This window comes from Oryctolagus cuniculus, chromosome 1 (assembly GCF_964237555.1).
Source record: "Oryctolagus cuniculus chromosome 1, mOryCun1.1, whole genome shotgun sequence".
Lineage (NCBI taxonomy): Eukaryota > Metazoa > Chordata > Mammalia > Lagomorpha > Leporidae > Oryctolagus > Oryctolagus cuniculus.
Genome location: NC_091432.1, coordinates 200,310,059 through 200,328,854, shown reverse-complemented (window position 1 = coordinate 200,328,854; position 18,796 = coordinate 200,310,059). Strand labels below are relative to the sequence as shown.

General features: G+C 55.7%; 1 protein-coding gene across 3 annotated transcripts in view; it reads left to right on the top strand.

Annotated features, from left to right (window-relative positions):
* The window catches only part of FBXO10 (F-box protein 10), a 57,554-nt gene extending 40,330 nt beyond the window's left edge, over positions 1-17,224 (top strand). For all 3 annotated transcript variants that reach the window (XM_070054562.1, XM_051843964.2, XM_070054560.1), the window contains 7 exons: positions 1,228-1,364; positions 7,469-7,539; positions 9,252-9,404; positions 10,287-10,556; positions 11,778-12,091; positions 14,264-14,445; positions 15,767-17,224. In XM_070054562.1, the coding sequence (XP_069910663.1) occupies positions 1,228-1,364; positions 7,469-7,539; positions 9,252-9,404; positions 10,287-10,556; positions 11,778-12,091; positions 14,264-14,445; positions 15,767-15,941 (1,302 nt within the window). In that variant the 3' untranslated portion in view covers positions 15,942-17,224. The remainder of the gene's footprint in view (positions 1-1,227; positions 1,365-7,468; positions 7,540-9,251; positions 9,405-10,286; positions 10,557-11,777; positions 12,092-14,263; positions 14,446-15,766) is intronic.
* Positions 17,225-18,796: the final 1,572 nt, after the last annotated feature.

Sequence of the window (18,796 nt, the reverse complement as noted above, 5' to 3'; positions counted from 1 at the left end):
TTTCTGTAAAATCACACCCTGGTTTAAGTGTGGGATTAGGTTTTGGCTGTATAGAGGGAGGATTTTATTATAATTTACTATAATCTAAAAGATTAATTCAAGGGCAGGCACTCGGTGCTGTGGTTGAGATGCCCGTGTCCCACATCAGTGCTGGGTGCTCGTCCTGGCTCTGCCCCAGGCCAGTTTCCTGCTGGTGTGCAGCCCAGGAGCAACAGAGGATGGCTTATGTAGTTGGGTCCCTGCACCCACCCTGGATTGAGTTCCTGGCTCCCGGACATTTGGGGAGTGAACCAGTCCACTTGCACACACGCACTCTCCTCTCTCTCTCTCCTCCTCTTCCTTCTCCTCTCCCTCCCAAATAAAATAGTTTTTCCAGTGGTAAAATAAAGTCAGTGAGCAAAGCAACTACCTGGACCAGGAGACAGAAAACTAGTTTCAGACATTGCTCTGTCACAAATGGACAATGTAATCCTGGACATTTCCCCATTTGTTTAAGGAGGTATTAGAAATGAATGTCTCTGAGTATCTTGCAGTTCCTAAACCTTCTGTGACCTTCTGCCCCATGGTACAGCTAAGCCCCAAGCACCTGCATCTTCCCACAGGCCTCCCCATGCATGAGAAGTAAAGACCAGAAGCCACTGGCTCTCCCTGGATGTGTCCCGCCTTGGGACTGGACTTGGCCAGCATTGTGCTGCCCCTCCCTGGGAGGTGGGCTCTGGGGCCTGGGAGATGGGGCCTGGATGGCTGCTGTGTGAATCATTCAGTCTGGCCCTGCCAAGGCCACCACAGGCAGGACTCAAAATTCAGTAAATCTATAGCAGGCCAATTTTTAAGTTGATGATTTTATATGGCCCACAGATGATGTTACAGATATCCAAATGGAAGAAAAAGGCTCCCACCCCTGCTTTAGAGGGTCAGAAACTTTCAGCAGCCTGCCTTGCAGAGGAAGTGCCAAAGCCCTGGGCAAGCAGGTACCTCCGTAGCACATCCTGAGAGGCCAGGCACAAAGACTCCCATCTCCACATTGTCCCCGTGCACACCTGTGCAGGAAGGGCAGGGCCACAGCGGGTGTGTCCCCTCAGTCACGGCTGGGGTCTTCCCAGTGACAGTCTTCTCTCTGCTTTGTTGATCCTGGCGCCTGGCAGCATTGTGAGCCCGTGGTTGCGCAGCCTGTGGCTCTGTGGCATGTCTGATGTGTGTTCCATGGCGTCTCACTTTCACTTGCAGTGTAACCAGATCCACCATGGCCTTCGCTCTGGCATTGTGGTCCTCGGCAATGGGAAAGGCGTCATCCGGAATAATCAAATATTTTCCAATAAGGAGGCCGGAATTTATATCCTGTACCATGGAAACCCAATCGTGAGGTATGTGCTGCCGTCCCTTGGCTGTCTCGCTGGTCAGTGGCCCCGTTGTCCTCTGCCCTGTTTCCTGCACTCCCTCTTTCCTCATTTGAAAATGACTGTGCACGTGCAAGGGAAGCAGACACTTGCCTCATCCCACTGCAGTGGCACAGCTGCCTTGGTGCTCTGTCCATCCACAGATGTCACTGGGCACCTCTCCCGAGGGCTGACAGACGTGGGCAAGGACCAGGTCTGATCCCTAGGAGGACTTCCATGTACAGACATAGTCTGGGTCAGGGGTGCTATGGCGATGTCCACTCACTGGACAGCTACTGTCTGTTGATGGTGGCCTCCTGGGAGGCTGTGTTAAGATCCTGGAGCTACGTCGGCCTAGCATGAGAGTGTGCTATGATGAGTTAGTGATGTGAGTCGTAGCTGGGAGGAACAGCGGCAGTACAGGGACCCTGTGTCTGCCATCCCACTAGAGGATGAGGCAGACTGGCAGACTCCATCCCATTGCTTCCAAAAGCATTCTGACTGGGTGGATGTGGGAAGGCCTCAGTTAGGAGGTTGCATTAGAGTCACACTTTGGACTATGGTTAGGACTTGGAATCTCATAGAGCCGGTGAGGGCAGGGGCCATTCCTAAGAAAGGAAACCACATGACCCGGGTTGCAGGTCAGCAAACAGTCCCCCATGGCTCAGGAACAATCCTGATAAAAATGGTGACATTGGTGTACGTTGAAAGTGTCCTAAAATAATCTTGGGCCCCATGTCACCGCTGTGTGACCTTATACCCCCATGGCACAGCAGAGTAGAAAGTGATAGACAGGCTTGGGCCAGCTGGGAAAGGCCTGATGGCAACCAAGCTGAGGACAGTGGAGTTTATTCTGTCTACACGGTGGGTGATTACTGTTTTTTTTTTTTTTTTTTTTAAGATTGAATTATTATTTCTTTATTTGAAAGAGTAAAAGAGGGAGAGGAAGAGCGAGAGAAAGCCTCCATCTACTGGTTCACTCTCCAAATACCTGCAACAGCCAGGACTTGCCCAGGCCAAAGCCAGGATCCAGGAACTCTCCATGTGGATGGCAGGAACCCAAGTACCTGGGCCATTATCTGCGTCCTCCCAGGCATATTACAGGAAGCTGGATCAAAAGCAGAGTAGCTGGAACTTGAGCCAGGCACTCTGATATGGGAAGTGAGTGTCCTAAGCAACAGTTTAACCCACTGTGTCACGACGCTGGCAGCCACTGAGCAGAGGCCTCCCACGGGTGTGTCTGTGCCCTAGGAAAATACTTGGTATTTGGGACAGCGTTGTGGTGTAGTGGATTAAACTGCCGCCTGCATTGCAGGCGTCCCATATGGGCACTGGTGTGTGTCCTGGATGTTCTACTTCCGATCCATCTCCCTGCTAATGTGCTTAGGAAAGCAGTAGAGGATGGCCCAAGTGCTTGGGCCCCTGCACCCACATGGGAGACCTGGATGAAGCTCCTGACTCCTGACTCCAGCCTGGGTGAACCATTGTGTCCATCTGGAGAGTGACCCAGTGGGTGGAATATCTGTCTCCCTCTCTCTGGCTCTCTCTATCCCTCTGTAGCTCTGTTTCAAATAAATTCAAAAAAAAAAAAAAAAAAAAAAAAAGCTGGCCATGATATGCAGCAGATCTTCCAAGGTTTCCTTGTATTCTGTGTGTACTTTTGTGGCCTTTATCACTTTGGAAAGTGACTTTTTTTGATATACCATAATTTCTAAGCCAGTTCTATTATTTTTAGGCAGATGTTGTCTTTCTACTGCTAGACACTAGCTTATTGATAGTAATTTGTGTTCATAGAGCTATTTTCCCTTCTATTGCCTTAAGGGTATATGTTTGTATGTATATGTGTTGATTGATATGTGATTTATTTGTTTTGTTTTGTTTTTTTTTTAAGAATTATTTATTTACTTGAAAAGCAAAGTTACAGAGAGAGACAGAGAGGTCTTCCATCTGCTGATTCACTCCCTAAATGGCTACAGCAACCAGAGATGGACCAGGCCAAAGCCAGGAACCTGGAATTCCATGTGGGCGGCAGGGGACCCAGTACTTGGGCCATCATCTGCTGCCTTCCCAGGCCATTAGCAGGGAGCTGAATCAGAAGTAGAACAGCCGGGACCTAAACCGGCACCCACATGGGATGCCAGTGTCACAGGTTACAGGCTAACCTGCTGTACCACAGCACCAGCCCACATATTGTATATTTAACACAGATGTAAGTTAGTTCATATAAGGGGCCAGCAGCATAAAAACTGTATCAGCGCAGTGTACTCCATGGAGCTCACCGTCACCACGGCAGCCTCCCTGGGTCTCCATGCCACATGCCAAACCAGCTCAGCCACAGTTTGGGCTGAGTGTGGGGGAAGGGCATGTGGGGAGCTGATATTTGCTTAAAGGAGAAACAGGATTTTATGGCTGGGAAAGGCATTCGGGCCCAGTGGCAGCGAAATTCAGAGTATGTAGAGACACACGATCCTCTGGGAGACGGTGCAAGGACAGCTTGCTGCCAGAGCACACAGGGCCCGAATGCTAGCTGTGGGAGGCAGAATACTGACTCGTCCCCGGAACCAGAAACTGCTCTCCTTGACCCGGCAAGAGGAGCTTTCTAGATGGGATCGGATTAATCAGGGACTGACTCTGGATTATCGCATGGTCTCAGTAGAGCAGCAGAGGTCCTCGTAAGAAGGGAGCAGGAGGAGACGGCAGAAGCAGAGGTCAGAGTGATGAGGCCATCAGCCAAGAAATGGGGCCAACCTCTAGACGCTGGAAGTGACAGTGAACCAAGTCTCCTCATTGGACTTCTAAACTCCTGCCCTGGGAAACAAGTTTGTGCTGTTTTGAGCCACTAGCACCGTGGTAGTTTGTGATAGAAACAACAGGAAACTAATACACCCGGCTTCTTGGTTTGGACCTCACCTTGTGGTGCTCGGGAACCGCTGGAGGGCTTGAATGAGGAATAGCGTCATCAGATCAGTGACCTGGGTTTTAAAACATCATCACCTTGAAAGGAAAGGTTGTGTGCTTTCTTCCAGCAGTTCTTTGTGATGGGGAGCAGGAGTCTAGGGGAGGATTCAGAAGGAAGACTGAGATCCATCCCCACAGTGACCTGCAAGGAGAAAACCACAGCACATGTCTTTGCCACTGAGATTTATGGAACCTGTTGTGCTTTTCTTTTTGCCTTGGCTACAAGGAAGCACAGGGCTCAGCCTGCTCACCTGCAGTAAATGTCCTGTCCTTGGTTGTTGGTGCTCCAATCGGTCCCCTTCTAGGTGTTGTCTATTTCTCCTTTATTTTGCCTTCTCGGCGTACAGGTTTCTCCGAGTGGCCATGATCTTTTCTGGAAGTGAGATTTGTACTAAAAACGGATCACCCGAGTGGGCGTTGATGCAGCAGAGAACATGCTGCTTGGGACTCCTGCGTCCCTTATTGGAGTGGCTGGTTCAAGTCCTGGCTCTGCTTCCATCCGGCTTCTTGCTGCTGAGCACCCTGGGAGGCAGCAGCTGGTGACTCGAGTCTGAGTCTCTCCCACCCACGTAGGAGACTCGGATTAAGTTCTGGGCTCCTGGCCTTAGCCTGGCCTAGTCCTGGCTATTGCAAGCATTTGGGAAGTGAACCAGAGTATGGACAATCTCTGTCTTTCTCCCTCTGTCATTCTTCCTTTCAAATAAAATGAGGGGGGGGGGAATATACGAGCCATGCATTTGCTGCCTGTGGCCCAGCTGTCTAAGATGTGGATATGGCATGCTGCAGCCCAGGTACCGCATCTGACTGAGAATGCTAGAAACCCGCGGGAACTATCAGATGATTGAAGTGACCAGACCAAAGCAGACTCTTCAAATCTGAGTTTAAAAGAAAGGGATAATTTTGCTTGTTAAACTCCAAAATACATAGATGGAGTTGGCACTTGGCCTTCCCAACATCAACATAATTGTCCATCTTCATCCCCAGGAAGTCATTTGGATCCTGCCCAAGCAGTGGGAACACTTGGCAGACTCCTAATCAGTGAGGTGCCGTGGAGGGCCAGGCCTGTGTTAGGCCCTGAAGGCCCAGATGAGTGTTCGGAGCTAGGTCCCTCAGGGCAGGGCCCTTCTGGTGGGGAAGGGCATTATGGCATTCCTGTTAGTAAGGATGACAAACAGCCAGCATGTGTCCTCTGGGGACAGCCCAGTACTGTTGATGTCAGGGGTGACTTGCTTTGTCTTTGTGGACAGTGAATCTGGGGTGCAGAGACTTGCATTGGTAGTCGGTGGAGTTGTTTTTCAGATGTATTTATTTATTTACTTACATGAAAGATGGACTGAGAGAGTTCTGTCCACTGGTTCATTCCCCAAATGTTCACAACAGCCAGGAACTCCATCTGGGTCTCCCACTTGTGTGGCAGGGGCCTAAGGAATTTGGCCATCTTCTGCTGCCTTCCCTGGAGCATTAGCAGAAAGCTGGATCAGAAACAGAGGCTGGGGGCCAGCGCAGTGGCATAGTGAGTAAAGCTGCCGCCTACAGTGCCAACATCCCACATGGACACCGGTTCGGTTCCTGGCTGTTCCTCTTATAATCCAGCTCGCTGCTATGACCTGGGAAAGCAGTAGAAGATGGCCTGAGTCCTTGGGCCCCTGCACCCACATGGGAGACTTGGAAGAAGCTCCTGGCTCATTGCTTCAGATTGGCCCAACTAACTCTACTTTTGAAATAAAGAAATCTTTGAAAGAAAGAGAGAAAGAGAGAGAGAAAGGGAGAAAGGGAGAAAGAGAGAAAGAGGCAGTCCTCGATTCCAGACACCCCGATATATGAGATGCTGGCATCGAGCGGGCAGCTTACCTCAGTGCCACACGCCAGCCCCACTGCATTGCTTTGAGGAACTCATTGCCCAGGCCTGCATGTGGCAGTGAGGGTTGTGTGGCTCTCTGAGCCGGCACATGTCCTCGCACAGCTTGCATCCGCAGGCTACTGCCTGTAAGATTTCACAGGCACTTCTTGTTTCTGTTTTTGTTTTTAAGATTTATTTATTTGAAAGGCAGAGATACCGAGAGAAAAGGAGAGAGAGAGAGAGATGATCTTCCATCTACTGGTTCACTCCCCAAATGGCCACAACGGCCAGGACTGTGCCAGGCCAGGGCCAGGGCCAGGAGCCTCTTCAGGGTCTCCATTGTAAGTGCAGGGGCCCAAGCAGTTGGGCCTGCTTTCCCAGGCACATAGCAGGGAGCTGGAGCTGGATCTGAACCAGCGCCCATATGGTATGCTCGCACTGCAGGTGGAGGCTTGGTCTACTACACCACAGCACCTGCCCAGCTCCCAGGCACTTTGCCAGTGTTCCTGAAACCCCCTGTCAGAATCTGGTGTTCTCCTTTTAAGCATGAGGAGTGACTTGGCTGCAAATGGGAGACTGTGCCTTCGATACAGGCAGAGTCTAATTCACACTTGGGACACACAGCCACCTAGGAACTCTGTGCCACCGAGACTTCACCCGTGACCCGGGAACCATGAAGGCATCAGTTTAAAGTGGTGTTTAGGGGCAGGTGTTGTGGCCTAGTGGCTTCAGCTGCCACTTGGGACACCCACATCCAGTATTGGAGGAGTGCTGGTCTGAGTCCTGGATACTCGGCTTCCACTCTGGGAGGCAGCAGAGGGTGCTCAGGCCCTGGGACTCTGCGATATAAATGAGACCTGGACAGAGTTCAGGCTTGGCCCATCCCTGGATGTTGCGGGCATTTGGGGAGTGAACCAGAAGATGGAAGATCTCCTCTGTCTTTCTCCTCCTCCCTTTCTCCCCCTCTCTCTCTCTTTTTTCCCCCTCCCAATGGTCTGCCTTTCAAGTAGATGAAAATAACAAACATTAGAGCCACCTATAAACTAATAAAGTGGTGTTTATATGTAGTTGGTAAGAGGCTGTCCTGGTGCTTGTGTGGGCAGTTGTGGATTTGGTGTTGGTCTGCCCGTCCCAGGGACAGTAAAAGATTTCTAAATACTTGGCTTGTGGGGCTTTGGGCAGTGCTTTAGGTCTCTGTGGACTCAGCCATAAGGAAGCCCCCAGGAAAGGCGGTCGTGTTAAAGCAGACACTGGTACCCTGGGCTCACCTCTCTCTTGTTCTCATCTGTTTCAGTGGGAACCACATCTTCAAGGGCCGTGCTGCTGGCATAGCTGTGAATGAGAATGGCAAAGGCCTCATCACAGGTATGGGATGGGCTGGGGGTGGGGCCTCCGCCAGCCAAGGCCGCCAGCAACCTGGCCAGCGTCCCCGGCCTCGCCACAGACTTTGTTCTCTTTCTCTGTCTCGTGGGCTGGCCCTCAGGGACGCCTGGGCCACCTTAGCCGTGGGAAGGCCTAGCACAGGGCCGGTCTCTGCCCTTTACCAGGCCTAGAACTGGAAGATCTCGCCTGGCAGTGTCGTGACTCTTGCAGAAGCATTGATGCCAGGCCACCTGGCTGGGTCCCGCCCTCCGCTGTGGATGCACCTCCCCTGCTCCGGCGAGCCCTCTCTGCCTGGCCAACTCCTCACCCCTGGGTCTCGGCCTCAGAGTCACTTCCTAGGCGCCCTCCCCGTGCACACAGCCGCCCCAGCCTGTCCTGCTCAGTGTCTCAGTGACCTGTCTTGTCCACCGCCTGTTTCAAGGCTTAGATTCCACAGGCTGAGGATCAAGCCTCGTCCGTCAGTGGAGCCTCAGCACAGAGCAGAGCCAGCCTTAGGGTGTGCGCGGGAGTTGGACAGCCCGTGCCAGCCTTCCTCAGACACTTGCTGAGCACACACTGCACGCAGGTCGTGTTCCAGGGGCCGGAGATGCAGCAGTGAGCGAAGCAGACACCATCTCTGCTCTTGGGAACTGCATCTTAGAAGGCAGAAACCAAAAAATAAAACCTTGATGTGAGCGAGAAAGGGCCTGTGTGAGGGCAATAAGTGCTCGCCGGGTCGTTAAAGCCAGGTGGTGGTCCGTGCCGTGGCTCATTAGGCTAATCCTCCGCCTGTGGCGCCGGCACACCGGGTTCTAGTCCCAGTCGGGGCACCGGATTCTGTCCTGGTTGCCCCTCTTCCAGGCCAGCTCTCTGCTGTGGCCAGGGAGTGCAGTGGAGGATGGCCCAAGTGCTTGGGCCCTGCACCCCATGGGAGACCAGGAGAAGCACCTGGCTCCTGCCTTCGGATCAGCTCGGTGCGCCGGCCGCAGCGTGCCGGCCGCAGTGGCCATTGGAGGGTGAACCAACGGCAAGGGAGGACCTTTCTCTCTCTCACTGTCCACTCTGCCTGTCAAAAAAAAAAAAAAAAAAAAAAAAAAAAAAAAAGCCAGGTGGTGAGGGGCTGTGTGGTCGGAGCAGGCCCTTGGAAGGAGCTGGCCCAAGCCAGAATCTGAGTGCCAGGAGGGAGCCCAGGAAAGAGCCTTCCTCAGGGGGCTGTGGAGCAGACCCAGCAGGCCCCAGATTGGCGCGCGTGCTTGTGGGATGGGAGGGCGGTGAGCGAGGGGCAAGGGGCCAGAGGTGGGGCTGCTCTCCTGAGTCTTTGCACCCAAGTCCCGGGAGGTCAGGAGTCTGGCCTACCACAGCGGACAGCAGCAGGATCTGGGGCGCCCCTGTCTCTTCAGTGCGCTCCCGCAGGAGGAGGAAGAGGAGGGTTTGGTCAAAGCACAGAGCCGCGGCAGACAGGCAGGCTAGCGCTTTGGCTGGCGTTGGGGGAGGGCTGGACGCTGCCTTTTGGGCTTTGTGGGCCCCGGGGAACAGCAGCTTCCGGGGAACGAGAAGCACCCAACCCACAGACAGACGCACTGCGAGGTGCTGACTGCCGGCCCGGCCGGGTCTGTGTATGCTGTCTGGAGTGCCCCTTCTAGCTGTCCACGCCCCATTGCCAGTGCCAGAGATGGCTCTTGGCTGTGGACCTCATTCTCTGCCTGTCTCTGTAGAAAATGTCATCCGTGAGAACCAGTGGGGCGGCGTGGACATCCGCCGCGGAGGCGTCCCCGTACTCAGGAGCAACCTCATCTGCTTTGGCTACTCCGACGGCGTGGTCGTCGGGGACGAGGGCAAGGGCCTGATAGAAGGAAACACCATCTACGGTGAGCGGGGGTTCCCAGGGAGGGGGCCGGAAGTCCCGAGAAAGTCACCGGCTTCCTGGGACCCCAGGGAACGCCTCGGTCTCGGTCACACAGGCCTCACCGGCTGGGAGCCCCTCCCATCAGCCCCAGGGGCCAGCATAACAGAGCCATACCTCCCTTACTCCCACTGAGGACGGCCACAGGCAGCTCTGACCTGGGCTCCGGGCTCCTCTGTGAGCCAGAGAACCGAAATGCATATTATAAAAAAATTGTGTGTGGGTTCCAGGTGTCTTTGCACCAGAATAGATTTATTTTTAAATTCCATTTTCCCTGACTTTTTGAAGTACCCTCATTTACCAAGAAAACAAGACACTCACAGAAAACTGCTACCCCTGTCGGGGGCTTAGAGCAGGCTCTTGTCTCCTGGATGGTGCCCAAGGTACTGAGAACACTTCTCGGGCCACCTCTGCACACATATCACACACATTCCTCACGCCTGCCACCTGCCGCCTGCCTTAGGTACCGCTGTCAGCCCGCCAACATGGGGCATGGAGGGCTTGCTCACCCGGTCAGGGTGCCACGCCTAGGAAGCCGGCGGCTGGAACACAGACGGAGGCCGCAGCCTCAGAGGGGTGGGGTTGGTGGGGAGGGGTTGGCTGCACAGTGACAGTGCACGCGCCCCTGCTCTCAGTGTGGCCTTGACAGTGGTCAGCAGCACTCACCCTGTGGAATGGTCCTAGCCCCTGCAGTTGAGCTGATTCCTCTCGCCAGCCAGGCCAAGGCCATTAGCCAGTCAGGGCCTCTGTCCCCCAGGCCAGTGCCTCTTTGCTCCCCGCTTGCAGGGACACTGGGTGCTACCTCCCCTGCCGTTGGGTGCCAGTGACCGGCTCTTGGTTGTCCTAGCTAACAAGGGCTGTGGCGTGTGGATGATGTCATCCAGCCTGCCCCACGTCACCAGCAACCACGTCAGCTACAACGGCCTGTACGGGGTGGCAGTGTTCAGCCAGAAGGATGGCGCCAGCGAGTTCCCTGGAGGCCACGGCGCCCAGGAGAACTTCAGCGAGGACGGGGACGCCATCCTCTGGGAGCCGGAGCTGGAGAAAGACGACGACCCACTGCGCCGGCCTGTCACCGTGGCGCTGGTGGAGTCCAACAGTGTAAACCATAACGGAGGTGAGTGCCTCCCACTACATCCACTCAAGAACCCTCCCTGGCGCCCCACACCTCCAGAGCTACTGCAGAGTCTGCCCCGCCCCGCCCGGACCTGCCATACCCTCTTCCCAGCAGGTCCACGTGCCAGGCTCCCGTGCACACACAGTGTCCGAGCATAGGCAACGCCAGCACCCCGGCTCCCTTCCCTGACTTCTTTCAGACACATATTCTTTCTCTTAATAATACAAGTTACAGCCAGCGCCACGGCTCACTAGGCTAATCCTCTGCCTGCGGCGCCGGCACACCGGGTTCTAGTCCCGGTCGGGGCACCAGATTCTGTCCCTGTTGCTCCTCTTCCAGTCCAGCTCTCTGCTGTGGCCCAGGAGTGCAGTGGAGGATGGCCCAGGTCCTTGGGCCCTGCACCTGCATGGGAGACCAGGAGAAGCACCTGGCTCCTGGCTTCGGATCACCACGGTGCACCGGCCGCAGCCTGCCAGCCGCAGCGGGCATTGAGGGGTTAACCAATGGAAAAGGAAGACCTTTCTCTCTGTCTCTCTCTCACTGTCCACTCTGCCTGTCAAAAAAAAAATAATAATAATACAAGTTACAGAGTTTCTCTTACGAAGAAAATACAACAGTAGGGAGGCACGGGGCTGGCGCTGTGGCATAGCCACCTGCAGTGCCAGCCTCCCATTTGGGTGCCAGTTCATGTCCCAGTTGCTCTTCTTCTTAGCCAGCTCTCTGCTATGGCCTGGGAAAGCAGTAGAAGATGGCCCAAGTCCTCAGGCCCCTGTACCCGTGTGGGAGACCAGGAAGAAGCTCCTGGCTCCTGGCTTTAGATCAGCTCAGCTCTGGCTGTTGCAGCCATCTGGGGAGTGAACCAGCGGATGGAAGACCTTTCTGTCTCTCTCTCTCTCTCTCTCTCTCTCTCTCTGCCTCTCTGTAACTCTTCCTTTCAAATAAAATAAATCTTAAAAAAAAAAAAAAAAACAACCAGTAGGGAGGCAGACTCCAGCTCAGTATGGGAAAGAAAACAAACGGGTACATTTCCTGGTGGGTGGAGCTGGCGGCCGTGTCTGCGTGGAATAGGCGGCTCTCGTCTCCACGAGGGGGGAAGCTTGGCAGAGGCCCAGGCAGAGCCGACTCAGGCTCGCCCACCGGGGCGTGTGATTCAGGGCAGACTTGCCCACCCGTGTTGTCAGGGCTGACTCTGGGACCACCTTGTGCTCTCCCTGCCCGTAGCCTCAGGACTCTACGTCCAGAGCAGCGAGGCCCTGCACGTCACCGCCAACGTAATCCATGCCAATGGCGACCGGGGCATCACCGTGGCCCAGAGCAGCCAGCTCACCCGCGTGGCCAACAACAGCATCTCTTGCAACCGCCAGAGTGGGGTCAAGGTCGAGGCCCAGTGCAAGGTGGAGCTCCGGGGAAATGGCATCTATGACAACAGAGGCCACGGCGTCATCACCAAAGGCGACAGCACAGTCGTCATTGAAAACGACATCATCGGCAACCGGGGCAGCGGGCTGCAGCTGCTGCCCAGGTCCGACACCAAGGTGAGGGCGCGTGCACGGCTGCGGCATGTGCCCGACACCAAGGTAGGGTGTGTGCATGGCTGTGTGACACCAAGGTGAGGGCGCGTGCACGGCTGCGTGACGTGTGCCCGACACCAAGGTGAGGGCATGTGCACGGCTGTGTGACATGTGCCCGACACCAAGGTGAGGGCGTGTGCATGGCTGTGTGACGTGTGCCCGACACCAGGGTGAGGGTGTGTGCATGGCTGTGTGACACCAAGGTGAGGGCGCGTGCACGGCTGTGTGACGTGTGCCCGACACCAAGGTGAGGGCATGTGCACGGCTGTGTGACGAGTGCCCAACACCAAGGTGAGGGCATGTGCACGGCTGTGTGACGAGTGCCCAACACCAAGGTGAGGGTGTGTGCATGGCTGTGTGACATGTGCCCGACACCAAGGTAGGGTGTGTGCACAGCTGCGGCGTGTGCCCGACACCAAGGTGAGGGTGCGTGCACGGCTGTGTGACATGTGCCCGACACCAAGGTAGGGTGTGTGCACAGCTGCGGCGTGTGCCCGACACCAAGGTGAGGGTGCGTGCACGGCTGTGTGACATGTGCCCGACACCAAGGTAGGGTGTGTGCACAGCTGCGGCGTGTGCCCGACACCAAGGTGAGGGCGCGTGCACGGCTGCGGCGTGTGCCCCTCTGCCCAGCGCAGAAGCACGAGCTCCCAGCTCTGCAGGGGATGCCGTCCCTCCTGCCAAGACGTGCCCCTGGATATGCCAGTGGGGCCGCACATAGGAAGGGACGCGCAAGCTGGGCCCTGAAGGCTGAGTGAGAGTTCACCCACAGGAGGCCGGGGGTGCTAGAAGCCTCCTGAGGCGTCTTCCTGGTCCCGGGTCAGGGTCAGAACTATTTCAGCTCCCTTCCCCAGGAGAATGATCTGTGCACGATCCGGCATGCAGCGGGTGCTTCATAGACATCCTGCCTCAGGGCCTTTGCACATGCTCTTCCACGTGCGCTGGAAACCCCCTGCCCCAATTTTCCGAGTCCTCCAGCTGTCTGAGGCGCCTCTTAGGACGTCGGGGTAGCTGCCCCTCGCAGAGCCCCTCTTCCCGCAGTGCCGTACACCCATTCCTTCGCCTGTCTGCCTGCGCCTCACACCGTGAGCGCCGAGCTCCGTGTGCAGACCTCTGCGCTGGGGCCATTGCACGGCTTCCCCGACGGACCCGGTCCCTGCCCTGGTGGAATCGGGCCCCAGAGGCTCTGGTCAGCTCTGCAGCTGCACAAGCAGTGACAGGCGAGGAGCAGAGAACTCCTCGACTTGGCTTCCGAGTGCTGTGGAAACAGGGAGCGAGGGCCACACCGCGGCCTCAGTTGGGTCTCAGCAGCCCTGGCTTCCGGCACCAGCTTCCTCTCTACCAGCCCTTGCACGTGGCTTCTTCCTGGAATAACTCGCCCTTGCTCTGCACCTGGTAACTCTGACAGCTAACACATCACCTCCTCCAGGAAGCTTTCCCTGGTTCCTCCAGGCTGGTCTTCTTGCTCTTCCTTGAGTTCCTTTGGCTCTCGGCTGACCTACCTAGCTTATTATTTTTTAAGATTTATTTATTTATTTGAAAGTCAGAGCCGGTGCTGTGGCACAGAGGGTTAAGCAGCCTCCTGCAGTGCCGGCATCCCATACGGACACCAGTGTCCTGATGGCTCCACTTCCAGTCCAGCTCCCTGCTAATGCACCCGGGAAAGCAGCAGAAGACAACAGATGTCCTTGGGCCCCATACTCCCGTGGGAGACCCGGAAATAACTCTTTCTCTTTTGTCTTTGTCTTTTTTTTTTTTTAAAACATTTATTTATTTGAAAGCATTAGAGAGAAAGGAGAGAGACAAAGAGATCTTCCACCTGCTGTTTCACTCCCTAGCCACAATGGCTAGGGCTGTGCTAGGCTGAAGCCAAGAGCTTCTTCCAATCTCCCATGTGGGTGCAGGAGCCCAAGTACTTGGGCCATCTTCTACTGCTTTCCCAGGCTACAGCAGGGAGCTGGATAGGAAGCAGCGCCTATATGGGATGTCGGCATTGCAGGTGGCAGCTTTGTCTGCTACGCCACAGCCCTGGCCCCCACCTAGAATGTTTTACCACCTCGGTTTTATAGTTTACCATGTAAGTGACTCACTTGCCTGAGTCCCTGAGGTCTGACAAGCTGTGGCTGCCTCTCCCAGGTAATAAAGAACCGGATCCACTCATTCCGGGCCTACGGCATCGCAGTGCGGGGCCGCGCCAAGGCCCTGGTGCAGGATAACATCATCTTCCAGGGCAAGACCAGCAAGACCATCTTCCAGCAGATCGCAAACAACCGGGACTGTGTCATGCAGAACAACAAGTTCCTGGTCTTCAGGAAGAAGTAAGTGCCCAGCGCTGCCCGAACCATGAGGTCGCTGGGGAGCCAGACGCAGGCCTAGTGACCCGGCTGCCCTTGCCCCGGCGGCCTGGCCAGAGAACTTGTACCTGACTCCCTGGGAGGGAACAGACCTGAGCATCAGGGTATTTGGTTTCATGTCTCATCTCTGCCAGGTACTGGCTGTGTGACTTTGGGCAAGTTACTGAGACACCTCTGAGCCTTAGTGAAATCTAGTTGTTACTATCTCCCCTTTTGGCACCAACTTGGGATAAGGTCAGATCTGACTATCTGTAGTTTCACAAAAATGCTAGGTGCTCTTCCTGCTGCAGTACTTGTGTCTAGTACCTCTGCCTCAGTTCCCAGTTGCCTCCCACTCATCATCCCCAGAGCTTCTCCTCCCATGTTCCCCATGTGATGGCATCACCAGCCCCCGGCTATAAAGCTTTGCCGCCTCTTGCTCCCCGGCACCAAAGTCCGCTCAGCCAGGTCCTCTGGGTTCTGCTTCTAGAGTATTCTTGCATCTGGCTTCTCTCCCCCAACCACTGCCAGTCTGATTAAGACCTAAGCACCCCTTACCCTGACCTCTGACACGTATTAGCAGTCCAGCTTGTTCTGATTGGTCAGAGCTTTGTGCAAAGATGGTGACGATGATCCCCTCCTGCCTGTGGGCCAGGCCCTAGTCCACCCTATCCTGTTTATTCTGCCGGGTTCGGTTTATCAAGTGAGTGCTCTGGGAGTGGTTAAGTATAGTGGTTAAGTCACCATTTGGGATGCACACTTGCTGTGCAAGTCTCAGTTTCTGACCCAGCTTCCTGCGAATGCACCCTGGAGGCAGCAGATGATGGCTCAGGTGCTTGGGCCCTGCCTCCCCTGTGAGACCCAGGTGGTGTTCCTGGCCTAGCTCGGGCTGTTGCAGGTACTGGGGACCCAACTCATGGCCATCATCTGCTGCCTTGCAGGAAGCTGGATTAGAGGCAGAGCTGGGACTCAAACCCAGGTACTGATATGGGATGCGGGCATCCTAGTGTTTTAACCCCTTGGCCAAGCACCCACCCTAGTGTCTAGCTTTGGTGGTTACGAACAAAGCTGCTGTGAACAGTCGCAGTCATTCAGCAGGCTGCTGGTCTTACCCAGATTCTTCCTGGAAGTGGGTAGGGAGAGCAGGGCCCATGGAGGGAACTTCTCCCAGAAGACCTGTGCAGAGTGGGGCGGAGAGCGGGCCTTCAGCCCCTCGGTGGGCGGCCTCTCGCCTGGGAGAGACCAGACCCAGGGACCTGCAGGCGTTCAGGCCTCACAGTTCCTGACTCCGGGTTTGCACCTCCAGGTCCGACACGTGGCGCCTGGTAAACCCACCTGCTCGGCCTCACCTTGAAAACCCCCTCAGAGGCCCCTCTGCAGGCCACAGCGGGCAGAAGGTCACGGCCATGGGGACCAGGATCACAGCGCGCGTGGAAGGCGGCTACCACAGCAACCGCAGCATCTTCTGCACCATCCTGTAGGGGCGCACCTGCCAGGGCTGAGAGACCAGCGCCTCCGCCTTGCCACCCCGAAAGCGCAGGCCCCAGCCTGCTGGGACTTCAGCTCCACAGCCCTGGGAGGAGAAGGGGCAGGAGCTGGCAGGTTTCGTGGAGAGCTGGGGACTCGGGCTTTTGTAGGGAAGCCCGCGTGACGTGCACCGACCAAGCCTCTTCTCAGGGAGAGACTCCAGTGGGGTGGAGACAGCTGCTCCTGGCCTGGGCCCCCTTCCCCTGACCCTAGCGCCCCCTCCTGGCTGCCTCTGCAGGCTGCAGCAGTGGAGTTTTCGCTTATTTAAGTAAGGTCTCTTAGACAGGGACAAGAACTTGAGGGAGGGACTTGGGGTGGAAGCCCCTCCTAAAAGCGCCCCAGGGATGACAGGGACCTCTTGCTGCCAGAGGCTCCCTTCCCTAGCGGCACAGCTGTGCAGGCAGGTGCTAGGTGGGCAGCCAAGGATGTGTGAGGCTCCTCTATTCTCAAGGAGCCCCCCCTCCGACTCTGGGGGACATTAACCCTGTGCCTGCCCCGGGGGAGGATCCAAATCCCCAGTGAGTGCCCCCGGTCCCTGGCACGACCCTGGCTCCCGCTCTTGTGCCTTGGTTCCCACTCAGCCCCTCCCTGGCATGCCCTGAGCCCAGGCCCCACCCACTCCTCCAGGGTTGGCGGACACTGCCCTCCCCCGGCAGAGCCTCCCAGCCCTCTGCCCTCTCAGGGTCCTGAGCACTTTCTGCCTTGTCCTGGAGCTCCCGGGTCTGCCCGCTCACCGTGGGCTCCCTGAGCCGGGAGCCACACCTCACTGCCGGGGCTGTGGCCTCAGTGAGGAGAGGAAAGCCAGCTCCCAGGGGCTTCCTGAACTGTCCTGGGAATGCGGAGGCTGCGGTGCCAGGCGGGCTTGCCCCCAACGTGGGGAGGGGCTGGATGCAGGGCCAGCTCAGCCTGAACAGTCCCCCCACTTGGCCTTCTGTGCGGGACTGCTGCACCGCGCTGGGCAGACGGCTTCCCCGGCTGCTAAGGTCGGGCCCTCGGTGCTGCTGTTGGGTGGGCTGGGAAGGGGGGCTGGAGGGAGCCAGGAGTGCTGGCCTCTCCCCGGGACTCAGGCATGAGTGTGCCAGCCCTTTCTGTGCCCAGCACTGTCCTTTGCACTTGTGTGTGGTGGCCCCAGTGTGAGTCGCTGTACAAAATGCTGCCTTGATTATTTTGTAAGAAATGACTTTTCTGTGAACTTATACAAATCTTGATAACCAAAATAAAGTTCTATATTTTAAAAGGCACGTGTGGGGCCCTTCCTTGGTGTGAGTGCACACTGGCTCTCTGGGGCACCAGCTGCTGGCCCTGCACGGCCCCGCTCTCCCCAAGGCACATGCCAGCTCTGCCACCCCCTGGGCCCTAACTCACGCCAGGGCTTTGTGAAGGTCACCAGTAACAGTCCTCAGATGCACTCTTCCCAGCCTCACTGTCTCTGGCCACATCCACCGGTCACCTGAGAAGTTAGCACTCAGCATTTGTAAATCCACTTATCTTCTTTTTCATTAATAGACCATCTCTCAAGGTATCTTAGATGCCCAGAAAACCTGAGCACGTGTCCCTCTCTCTATGCTGAACACACTTGCCAAAACTAACTGTGGGGAGCAACCGAGACGAGACCAGACTAAATTACTGGAACTGCTAAGACTAATTCTATGCATCTGATCTCCCACCATATGGCGCTGAGAGGGAGTAAACAACTTCCACACAGCTGCCTCACCAATTCAACTAACAAGCTGCAGGAGCTGATCCTGCTTCTGATTGGAGGAGAGCAGCGTGCTCGGTGTGTGTGCAGCAGAGCACGGATTGGTGGAAGAGGACTATAAAGGAGGAGAGAGACAACATGCACCAGGAGCATCTGAGAGCACCGGCTGGCGGTGTGCCGCTCCTCCACAGAAGCGGGGAAAGCGGCGGGGGTGCCGGCAGCTAACCCGGGAAGGGCCGGGCAAAGAGAACAGCGCAGGGTCCGGTGTGTCGTTCCTCCGCGAGTAGGGGAGCGACACTAACAAACCCAGTTCTGCGCATCGCCGCTCTCCAAGTCCGTGCCTCATTTAGATTCATCTCCACTGCTAGCCAGTGTCCTTTTTCCATTCCAAGATCTTTTTTTTTTTCTTAATATTTATTTATTTTCATCTACTTGAAAAGCAGGGACACAGGGGAATGTTCCAATCCACTGCTTCACTCCCCAGTGCCCACAACAGTTAGGACTGGGCCGGGCCAAAGCCAGGAGTCCAGAGTCCATCTGGGTCTCCCACATGGGTGGCAGGATATTTTCATCCTAAAAGCTTATTTTTTTTAAAGGATTACTTTACTTATTTGAAAGTCAGAGTTACACAGAGAGGAGAGGCGGAGAGGCAGAGAGTGAGTCTTCATTCCACTGGTTCACTCCCTAAATGACCGCAATGGCCAGAGCAGCACCGATCTGAAGCCAGGAGCTTCTTCCAGGTCTCCCACACGGGTACAGGGGCCCAAGGACTTGGGCCATCTTCTACTGCTTTCCCAGGCCATAGCAGAGAGCTGGATTGGAAGAGGAGCAGCCGGGACTCAAACTGGTGCCCATATGGGATATCAGCACTGCAGGCTGGGGCTTTAACCAGCTGCGCCACAGCACCAGCCCTCTAAAAGCTTATTTTAGTGCGTATTAGAAAATACCAGCTCTTCATTTATAGTAATGAAGTAAAAAATTCTCAATCTAAAGTGGAGTGAGCATCGTGGTGCAGGCAGGCTAAGCAGCCACTTGGAATGCTTACAGCCCGTCAGAGTGCCTGCTTCTGGTCTCAGCTACTGCTTCCCATCCAGCTTAATGCATCCCAGC